The 11,505-nt window shown below is 35.7% G+C and overlaps 1 protein-coding gene across 1 annotated transcript in view; it reads right to left on the bottom strand.

The window, feature by feature from the left end:
- Nucleotides 1-555: 555 nt before the first annotated feature.
- The window catches only part of FAM3C (family with sequence similarity 3, member C), a 14,666-nt gene continuing 3,716 nt past the window's right edge, over nucleotides 556-11,505 (bottom strand). Inside the window, exons 3-9 of the mRNA XM_010136669.1 lie at nucleotides 11,156-11,185; nucleotides 10,630-10,753; nucleotides 6,583-6,641; nucleotides 5,175-5,225; nucleotides 4,448-4,532; nucleotides 2,203-2,329; nucleotides 556-1,146 (exon numbers count right to left, since the gene is read on the bottom strand). Coding sequence (XP_010134971.1) covers nucleotides 1,057-1,146; nucleotides 2,203-2,329; nucleotides 4,448-4,532; nucleotides 5,175-5,225; nucleotides 6,583-6,641; nucleotides 10,630-10,753; nucleotides 11,156-11,185 — 566 coding nt within the window. The 3' untranslated portion in view covers nucleotides 556-1,056. The remainder of the gene's footprint in view (nucleotides 1,147-2,202; nucleotides 2,330-4,447; nucleotides 4,533-5,174; nucleotides 5,226-6,582; nucleotides 6,642-10,629; nucleotides 10,754-11,155; nucleotides 11,186-11,505) is intronic.

The following is an 11,505-nucleotide window of genomic DNA, read 5'->3' as shown; positions in this document are numbered from 1 at the left end:
AACCCAAGACACACCGCTTTCCCGGACACCCCACTGTAAGAACAAATTGCCTCAGCTCACATTAGATATAGCACGTAGGTGGTAAAGGTGCACGACTGCGTACTCCGAAACAACCCTCCCTACAAGGTAGACATTTTCCCATCACAAAGATCCTGTTAGAAAGCAGATTCCTGATGTCAGAACTAAAAGAGGAAGCTATTCCGTTACACACGTTTAGTATGTGACTAGCTGCTGCAGCTGAACGGCCGTAGGTAGAACTGATGGTTAAACAGTAGTCTAAGAATGGCAACAGAAACTGAACTAGTTAGTCACAGTATGGCTGCTTAACATGCCAAGTCTCTTCTACAATGTAAACAGTATTTCCAAGGTAAGTACAAATCCTTCCAAGCTGCTTTTAAGGATCACGCGCCCTATTTACATATTTAGTTTTGTCTTTCCCCTAATAAAAATAATTTTTATTGTGCTTCTTATGTGTTACAATACCGTGTGTTCTTCCTTTGCCAATTATTCAGTTTTGATGGGGAACTACAAAATAAATTTCCGGAGCGCTTGGTATTAGAATAACCAAATAGCTTTAATAAAAAGTGATGCTGCCATTAAAAAGGCAGAGGATAAAAAAAATTAAAGCTCTTTATTAACTTAGCACTAAAGTCTACAATATTTCACGGAAGTTACATACAGCAATATTACGCTGTTAAGAGGACAGCACGACATTTGTCAGGATCTGTTTATTATTTGCATATGCAACTTATTAGCCAGTCGATCTACAAGATATCATTTACCACAGGCAAACTAAATACTGTGCTTTCAAGAAACCTGCATAGAAATGATTTGATGTTTCTTTTGTTTTGGACGTATTTACAAAAAGGATTTCTATGTGTGTTAGCAATAAATAATTCCAATATTCAAAATGTCAGTGCTCATGCACACACCGACAAGATGGTTGCATGCTTTAAAAATACTATTTACAGTACAGTCTCTTTCATAGCCCTCCCCCTAATAATTGCAGAAAGTGCATTTTCTTGCATATTCTTTCCCCTTTCCTTTTGTTTGCATTTAGTCTTGCTTCTGAGGGATACAGCCTTCCATCTCAACAACTTCCGGCCAGCCTTCATACTTGTTTGTGTCCTTGTTGTTTTTTATGTGCTACAAATAGAAAACATCAATCTACTGTTAATTCAAAGTCATTAATCCTTTTGCTTTAACTCACAGCTTTAAAAAACATTTTATTTACTTATTTCCAGGCCATGGACAAAGAGAAGAAATCACTATTAGCCTCTTCTGCTTTGTGTAAAATTTAACAGTCTCTCAGTAGGCACCACTTAATGTAACTTGCTCAGACAAGTGTATGCTAAAGATAGTTAAACCATACTGGAAAAACATTTTTAAAATTTATTATGAATGTTTACTTAGGAAGAGAGACAAGCAACAAAGAGACCAACTGCATTAAAACATGAACCACTAGGAAAAAATAAATAAGGATACTACATTTAAAAGGCACTGAAAATGAATAGTCAGATTTTAGTCAACACTTTTTTGTCAACATTTACTGTGTAATTTTTTTTAAATTACAGATCTATTTTTCCACCAAGCAACCCTCTGCGGTCAGGTAAGATGTTACTGCCTCCATGAGTTTGCTACTGCTCCTGCACTAGTTCCCAAGCCCTCGCAGAGCTGGCAGAAGAGAATGTGTCTTCCTTACTCTCCCAGTACAAAGCTACCTTTAATGGTAATTAAAAACCACAGTGACATATGCTGAATTGTAACAGCTAAAGTATGGGAACACATTCTATTTCATAAATTTTGCTATGTCAGCAGTAATTTTTGCCAGAAGAGCAAAGCGAGCAGGTGGGAACACCAACACCTTAACCACCACTTATCTGTTGGAGGTTGCAACTGAAATATGAGCGGTAGGCAGCAAGTTTCCAATTCTTCAGTTTAACTGGATTCATTAAAGATAAATTATCTAGTTATTAGGATAATAAGATCTACCCCATATAGGATTTTTTTTTCTTATTTGTGAATCACCAAAGAATCTTTTTGGTACATTTAAAAGGAGTCTAGTCAAGGAATAAATTTGAAAATGACCATGTGCCGCTTCTGCACTAGATACCCACTCTGAACATGCACGGTACTTATAAAACATGCTATGCCCTTATTGATGTAAGCTGTTAAATTCCAGTAAGTTATAGAATCACAGACCTGTTCAAATGGACTTTTAGTCTTAATTCCTTTTCCACCGCAGAAGACCCAGTTGTCTCTAAAGCCAAGGTTAGTAATAGATGTGCTTCCTAATTCAGCAATCAGTTTCCGTGCATCCTCATTAAGCCTTGAAGAAAACAGAGAAGTTCAGTACGTGAATAAAACACACCCCTTTAGAGCTTTCATTGTTCCATGGACCATTCAGCTTTAATCTGATAATATAGTTTAAGTCAGTCAATACTAGGCAAGATCTATCTTCCAAAATCAGAAAAGGCTAGTTCTGAAATCACCTGATCAAGTGGGCACTGCTCTTTAATATAATCTCGAGGAACCAGCATACAAACCTATCAGTACACCAAAAGCCAAGAACCTTATCCCGTGAGAACTTCTACAAACAACTCAAGTCATGTTAGCAATTCTCCAAGCAAGCAAAAAAAGTCAACCTTTAAAGTAACATTTGTTTGCAGACTCAAGCTGAAGTCTAGATAAAGTAAAAGCTATTTTAAGATTAGAGGAATGACGTAAATATATTAAAGAAGTTCTTGTCTGCTTGGGTCAATTAACAATTCAGAATGGTGCCCCGCAGCACAGCTCTGTGCCTGCAGGACCAAGTAGGATAATTTTAGTATGGATGGGAAAGCAGTTCTGTAGGATGATACATGATCAGTCCAAAACCTCCACATAACAGCTCGCTCTTTCTTTCAATTACTGTATTTGCCTGATTCCTAAACAACAGGCACAACTTCTGACTGTTACTTAGTGAAATATAGTCATATGACTCACCATAGCTAAAATTATGAAAATGATTAAGCAGCTTAGAAGTTATTTGCACAACCCACATTCCAAGATTCTAGAGCATTAGGGCAGCTTATATTTAAGAAAAAAATAAAAATATCTTTTAAACACACTGGTTCTTCACAATTTTAATTGTTTTCAAGAACTGGCATTTATGATTATCATCAACCATCAGGGGTAAGGTTTTGGTGAGCTATCACTAATAAGCAGTAGTTCCTGGCTGTCAGCTTGAATGGGCCAATTCATTTCTTGTTTAGCTGATAGTGTATCTACATACAAGCTTTCAAAAACATCAGCTGTGACATGATTATTGAAACAAACCAACTGCAGCTTTATCTAAAACATCAAGGAACAGAAAAAGAGCAAAACAAGAAGTAACAATACAAGTGAATAGAACAACAGACGGAAGATCCATCCTTGGCATAAGGAAACTAAATTGCTCTCTTCTAAAAGAAGTGAATGTACAGACACTGAATTATTTACTGCAAATACTGCACACTGCAAATCCGGGACTTTGCAACAGGAAAGCTGCTTCTATATAAAAATACAGACAAGTTGTGGACAACAAATTGAACTAAAAGGAAAAAATGTGCAGAACACAATAGCAAAAAGTTTAATATTATTAAAACAGAGTAAAACTGGGGGGAAAAACCCCTCTTAATTTTCACTGTGAAAAGCAATCCTTTAGACAAGATGACTTTTATAAAGAGTAGATTACAATACAAATTCTACAGTTCCTACGTCTGGACATATCTGAATTTACTAGCATAAGGCAGAATGAGCTATCAGCAGTAGGAAAAACAGCACAGCTACAAAAAGACATACATCTTTCTCAGGATACATTAAAAAAACCCAGCCAACCAAACAAACCAAAACAAATTCTAGGAGAGCAGATAGAAATCTACAGGGTCTTCAGGAACCAGGGAGGACAAGGGTATTGTTTAAAAAAAGTACAATGCCTGACATGCAAATATATTCTTCATAGCTATGAGTAAGCAGTTTGACTGACCATATGCCTTACATTTTTGTCTTGTTACGTTAACGTTTTTCTCACAGAAGGAAAAAAACCTGTGTGTATTGCTAATTAGTCAGCTATTACTCTCTAGCCTCTTCAGATTTTAAAACACTTGTGATATTTCTGTTGAAGGGTCTAATTTAGTATCTGATTTATTGTTTGTGTTGTTGGGATCACAAAAATATACATTTAACAATCCTCTATGTAAATATATACATAACCCATTACACCTGGTTAGTTTGAATTTGATCCTTGCTGTCCCCCAAGCAGATCAGCATTATAAAACTAAGAAACTGAAAGCATAGTTTCAGATTCATTATCTTGAAAGAGCAAAACTATATCAAAAGCAGTTGTGTAATAAAGAATGCATTTTTTTCAGTGTAAAACAGCATTTTAAACTTTAAGCAATATTTATTATATAAATCAATTACATACTTGGTTGCACCATCATCATACGTTGCCATTAACACTATCGTTCCATCCTGGATGGACTTTAGAAATTCAATGAATGGTGCCACATCTGAAAAGAGAACACAAAACTGTTTAATAACAATCAGCAAGTCCATATTTAAACACCTGCAACACCTTCCTGCAAAGACATCCCTTTTAAGAACATTTGTAAATGTACTTAGAAATTTATAAAAAGATGCTAAGCAGGAGAAAGATGAAATGCATCAGAGAACTCTTTCATTTTATAGGAGAAGTTTCATCCATGTTGTGCGAAGATATAACCACTAGTGGGAACTACTCAGGAGAACAGGTGTGTTTGATCAACCACACCATTTCCCTCCTGCCTCAACTATTTGCACCCTTTTGAAGTTGCACTCTCCTCACGATTACAAAGGTAAAGGTGAAGCACTCCCTTAACAGCATAAACCATCATGGCAAATCGAGCTAGACAAGAGAGGCGGAAGACAGACAGACAAGAGAGGCGGAAGACAGACAGACAAGAGAGGCGGAAGACAGACAGACAAGAGAGGCATTTAAGTCATTTCTCTCTAACCAGCTAAGGTAACTGCACCTACCTCCTCCCCAAACCATCATGGCAAATCGAGCTAGACAAGAGAGGCGGAAGACAGACAGACAAGAGAGGCGGAAGACAGACAGACAAGAGAGGCATTTAAGTCATTTCTCTCTAACCAGCTAAGGTAACTGCACCTACCTCCTCCCCACATGTCGAAGAATTTAGTGTCTAATGGTTCTCCTGTTTTACCTGGAGAAAAAGAAATATTTTCTGTCAAACGTAGCCAAAATTGTTTCACAGACAACATGCCTGACTCTTTTCTGAAAGTGCTGCAGAAAACACCATATAAATCAATTACTGTGGTATCTCTTATGAAGCTCGCTCCTTGAACAACACAGTAGTTTGTGAAAATGGTGCAGGAAAAGGTAAGAGAAAAAGGAGAGAAGATGCAAACTTCTGCTTTTGCTTCCAGTGGAATATAAAATAAAACAAAAAGCCCACAGCCTCTAAAACTAATAAAGATAATTCACTTCATATACTTGCCTTTTATTTTTTTAAAAGTAGTTTTTGTAAAAACAGACAGTACAATTACAGCTTGCAATTAGAATACAGCTTAATTACAATTACACTGCACATTTTGCTATAGACTGGAAATTTAGTCAATTTAAACATCCAGAACCAATAGAAGAAAGTGGAAAACACAGTCATCTCATTAGCTTTTCTTCTTTGTTTGTTTTTTTAACTATGCTGTCTACAAAGGCAACATTTGCTAGAAGGACTTTCCTTTTTAATACACATTCTTTTAAAGTTTGGAAGACAGGAAGAAAGACTGGCAGCTATGTAATACAGAGATAGGTATTTTGGATTTGAACAGATTGAGACAGTTTGAGGGCAGAACAGGATTAGGTGTGTATTGTTCAAGTCATGGTTTAAATTATATAAACCTGAGTACAATTCAAAAATATCATGAATTTATACTGCAGTGAAATGACAAAGCGCCATCTCAGTGCTACAACGAATTGTTTCCTACAGGTTAAGGACAAATCTGCCAGTACCGATATTCAGTTCGGCTTTCAAGGTGACACACAGGTAAATTTGTTTGGGTTTAGTGGAAGTTACGAATCCTGAATACAGTTACATAACATGATGTATTTAGGGACAAGATCTATAGATAGAGAGTAATCACATATACCGATTTTAAGCTAGGAAATGAGTTGGTCTTTTTCTGTAGTAATGGAATTGTTAAATAAGTTTCACTGAAAAGCGAGCAATGAAGAATTTAGTCTACAAAGTTTTACTAGCAGTGGCATCACAGAAAGTCAAAAGAAGTAGCATCTCATGCCTTTTTCCATTTTATGCATGCATTTTGAATTTCTCATGTATCACTCAGATCATACTGTAGTGAATATTTTCACTACACATTTTTAGAAACAAAAATGCTCTGAGGTTTTTCTACTTTCTAACAAAAAGGTCTAAGTGTCAATAAATACATTGAATAGTTCCTTTTATTCTCCTGCTTGCCTTTCACCATCCCTTAGTATCTCACCTTAAATTCTGGAAACAATTTGAAAATTAAGATAATGTGCTCACTTAAAATGTCACTTACCGTTGACCAAGGCCACATTTATTCCTCTGCCAACATTATTTTTAACTCCACTCATTAAACTGAAACAAAATAAACAATTTTATTTTTAATAGGACAATTTTCTGATGTGAAATATTTCTGGTTTTTACATAGGATCAAACTGTAAGAGATACATAATTGAAAAAGCACGTGTTCACAAGTACTTAAAAGAAGCAAAAACTCCTTAAACTAATCTGTGTGCTCTTACAGCACCAGTGAATTGAAAACAATAGATCAAATATCCACAGTTGTATCCATTTCATTTGATCGCTTAATCACCTTGGGTTCAAAGTATGTGTGTATATTAAAAGTGTCACAAAAAATAAAGTGCTATTAATGTATTTAAGAAAATTCCTTGCAGTTAAAGAACCTGAAACAAATAATAATCGGGAGGAGCTTAGCACAGTCATGTAACCAACATTTAAAGCTTTTTTGTAAGCACATGATGAACAAAAATGCATTAATGAGTGTAAAACCTAACCGAACAGCGGCATTTAAAATTCGTATTGCAGCATCATACTAAGAAAAAAGAATGTCAAAGCAGTCACCTTTGTAGTTACTCGTACCTGTAACAGGAAACCTAAATCCAAGAAAAATAGTTAATACACTGATGAGACTTTAAACAGCAGTTGAATGTAATCTTGGAGTACAGTTACACATCCCAACAAAACCGTCACAGTCTACGACAGCAATTACTTGGCCAAAGTGTGAGCGGCAAATGATCTGGAAATAAGAGATGCACTGTGAAACGGAAGCCTTCAGAGCTGTAAGAAAGAGCTAATGGGAACATCAAGATCATTAGCTAGCATGCTGTGCTGCCTTGGGCCATGGTGGGTGGACCGCTCCAGAGATTAAAAACTCCATATTCTTCTCTTAGTCTTCTGTATTATACCACCTGCCAAAAATCCTGATTAAAATTAAAACTCTCATTCAATAACTTCCTAAACAGAAGACTTGAAATTTTTTGTTGAAATGCAGAATTCAATTCTGGTTAATAGGGAACTCTAGAAGTATTTTAGCCACTGGAGGATCATTTCTTCTCTATCACATGATTTTCATGCCATGTCTGAGCATCCATAAGGCAAATAAAGACTGAAAATATAAATGGGAAAAAAGGCAGTGAAGTTCTGAACACAGTACCTTGTTCGTATGAAACTTAGTGGACATTTTATTTACCAAAAAATAAGAACTTCCTTTTATATTAACTACAAAATTATCTGTAAGTAAACACCACTAAAAATATCAGATACTGGGGTGATTCGATGCTGAAAATCCACATACACGTAACAATTTATAATGAATTTCAGACAACAAAAAACCCCTGCAAATATTAATCCAAGAATTACTAAAGGAATGTAGTGCAACGTTCTGCCCTAAGTTTACCGCCTTCTTAATAGAAGATGTAAAACTGCATCTGGTAAAGAAGTATAGCTGGTAAAGTAGTATAGCACTATGGTCCCTTCCACTAAAAAGTCTATGAAGTAGCAACTACAATATTTAATATTTTGATGATAACTACAGTATTATAATTTGGATTATATCCTTCCAATATAGAACAAGGCTATAACTGAACTTCTATACACATCAGAATTCATATTTCATCCCAAAATATCTATATAATTAAAAAAAAGTTGAGAAATTTAATGCATTCTGAATTATAACAGCATCTTCAGTGCTCTCATAAACTATGTGACATCCTTACCTTTAATACACAGATATAAACCTATGCTGTAAATACCATTGACAAATTCCGAAAACGTGTCCCTGCTTCCTTGTCTTGGAATTATGAAGAAAAATATAAAGTAATAAAGAAAAACAGCATTTGGCAGGAGCAAGTTCACAAAATACTAGTAAAAAAAAAGAGCTACTGAAGAGGAAATAAGTTCTTTCAGAGCTCCAAGATACTACTTTACACATCTGAGATAGTTCGTGCACTAAGTCAAACACTACAGGCTGCAATGTGACAGTTTTCTCACAGGAGGGCAGCCACTCATCAGCTTTAGAATTCTTCCAACAAATTACAATCAACAAGTTCTGAGAGCTCTTGAAAGACAAAACAAACATGCGCAATGCAAGAGATAATATAAACTTAATCAAATTTTCTGGTGGACATTTTAAACAGAATTTACAAGTCTTCCTCAGAAGGAATTCAGAATTGTTTTTAAACAAGGAAAACTGGACTTAAGACTCCCAAAGTGGTCTTGCTAGTATTCAAAAGCGGCAAATATCCAAAAGGGGCATGCTAGTATTAAAAGAATAGAGAATTTCTTGCCAGCAAAAAACTTCCCTTTCATCACTTTGAATGAAATACCCAGTAGAGGATTTTTTTTTTTTTTTTGACCGGAACATCAGTCTCTTCTTAGTTAACCAGTAAGCAACACATTTAAAAAATAAAAACCCCAAACCTACTATACTGGAGTTAAAAATATTACTTGCACTTCCACAACTTTTAATCAGTGAATCACCTTGTCTTCACAGATATTAAGCTTCCCAGCAACCGAAATGAGAAGTAACAAGTTTTCTAACACCAACAAAAACACCACCCAGAGAGATTAGATAGGACTGTCCAAAGTCTCAAAGTGAATCAGTAACAAGAATGCAAATCAAAACCCAGAAGCTCTTACTTAGCACATGCCAATGGTGAGCTCATGCTCACTTTGCACATGCTCCCCAACTATACTGTGATGCTTTGCTGCAAACGCATGGCCACACAAGTGAGCAAGCTTGAGCTACAACAATTCACAGAAGAACGGCTTGAAATTTGCACGGTGCTCACATTTCTACTAATAACGTAAAGTGAAGAAGCTGCATGTGTTTAGTTTTCAAGGGAAAAGGCTCCTGTTTCACCTTCACTACACCTTAATTCTCAGAGTCAGCATTAAAACTACAGGCTTCTCTAAGATCATATAATACTGATCTTACAAAGTTACTCTAGAGAGTAAAGTGATAGAAAACATAAACCATTACTTTTTATTCTCTTATAATTACCCTATTTATTACACGGGGTTATGTCGCTCACACTGGAATTGCCACTTGCTCTTGAAATCATGAGCACTAACTGCTGTACATATTCTCTGAACCACTCTGTACAAACACAGCATGGGCTGAGAAACAGCTAAACTGGAGTGGTTTAAATGTAAATGGAAGGAAAGGCTTGTAAGAGTGACTGGTATTAAAAAAAAAAGTATCCCAACAACACTAACATCATGTCTTTTCTGACATAGGACATGCAAAACTGAGTGAATAGATTATGTTATACAGAATTGCACGCTCTGGGTGATGACAAGCAGGAACAACCCAACAGCAAATAAACAAAGTCTAAGAATAAATACTAATAGTCCCACTACAGGGATTATTAAAAGGTATTCAGTTAAATACTCTACGCACAGTATTATTAACAATACTGTGTTAAAAATGCAGTTACGAGAAAGACAGGACTTAACTCAAAATCAAACCGTTTCAAACAGTTCTTTTCCTCATTTCACCATCATTTTATTTACTTCGGTTACCATCCACACAATCAAATAACTAATGATCATTAAAACAGTATTTTTTCCCTTTTGAAGTTATCCTTTAAAGAAAAGTGGGAAATATGTTCTGACATCAGTACTATGGAAATAGACAGTTGGAAAAGATGGCAAAATTCCAGTTTTAGCTGATGAAACTCAAACACCAAGAGTAATTACTGAAAAATAAATCAGTCACCGAATTACTAGAGGCACAAGAACAAGTTACTTGGAGGCAAGTTTCCACCTGACTTGACAAAGTCTAAATAATCCTTAAGTCTGTAAACCTGAAATAAAGTGTAAACTATCGTGCATGTATTAAAACAGCACACACTCCTGAACTTACTGCAGAGTATTAACTGTGCTTCTTCAGAGTTATAATGCAGTATCATTTTTTTCATGTGGTCAAACCTTTGGCAAAACGGAACCTACAAAGGATCGTTTAAACTACTGATTTGTGTGCAAAGTGATCCAAGACAGCATTTGAAAGAGATGCTTAGGGACAGCAAGTAAAAATACTTACATGTTATCTTCTACGCAAATTTTAGGTCCAACTACATTTGCTGCTCCACTTGCCATTTTGAATGCAAAATGCTTTTCAGGACAAGCTTTAGAGATCCCGCATTTGTATCTTGGAGGCTTTGTAGCTTTCAAAGAAAATAAAACAGGATTTTAGAAACAGCACCATAGGCAGGCTAACAGAAATACAAGGTAGTTTTGTGAAGGAATTCAAGGAAAAGAGCAAAGACAAACAGTATCTCATCTGCAGTTTCACAGCAGCTTAAAATAATTTATGTACCAGCAGTACCTCATTATTCTACTTCTCACCCTGCTGCTTGCTGCAGCACTGTCATCAAAAGCCACAAGACAAAACTACAAGTGAAAAAGCTGGCAAGAAACAGACTTCACCAAAATTTAGGAAAAGAGGAAAATCAGTTTCTGATTGCATTTAAAGTGTAATTAAGACTTCTTTAATATGAAAATTCAACAGTCTTTCTGTTATTTGTGAAAGCAAGTCACAGCAGTAACACATGCATATAAATACTCACAGCGTGCAGCTGCGTCCAGTGCTGATCTAGCTAAAAATGCAAAAAGAAGTTTTACGAGATGTTACTACTAAAGTGTCATCTGCTATAAAATCTCCTATAAATTTAAAACCTTTCTGTACCCCTATAAAACCAGGTTGGTTGAAATGAAGTATCAAATATATCTGAACATTATGTTCCAGTAAAATTGTTAACCTTTACATGGTATAAGAAAGAAAGGATCAGAAACCATATTTAGAAGCACTGCCTTAATTTATGACTCTCAGATTAAACACAAAGATCCATGCAGATACAAAACCACCAGATTTATGGAGGTGAGGGCACTAAAGTGAAATGAATTACCTTCTTACAAC

Source organism: Buceros rhinoceros, unplaced genomic scaffold (genome assembly GCF_000710305.1).
Source record: "Buceros rhinoceros silvestris isolate BGI_N320 unplaced genomic scaffold, ASM71030v1 scaffold6265, whole genome shotgun sequence".
NCBI classification, from domain to species: domain Eukaryota; kingdom Metazoa; phylum Chordata; class Aves; order Bucerotiformes; family Bucerotidae; genus Buceros; species Buceros rhinoceros.
Note: the sequence above shows the minus strand (reverse complement) of the source record. Positions and strands in the feature narration are given on the sequence as shown.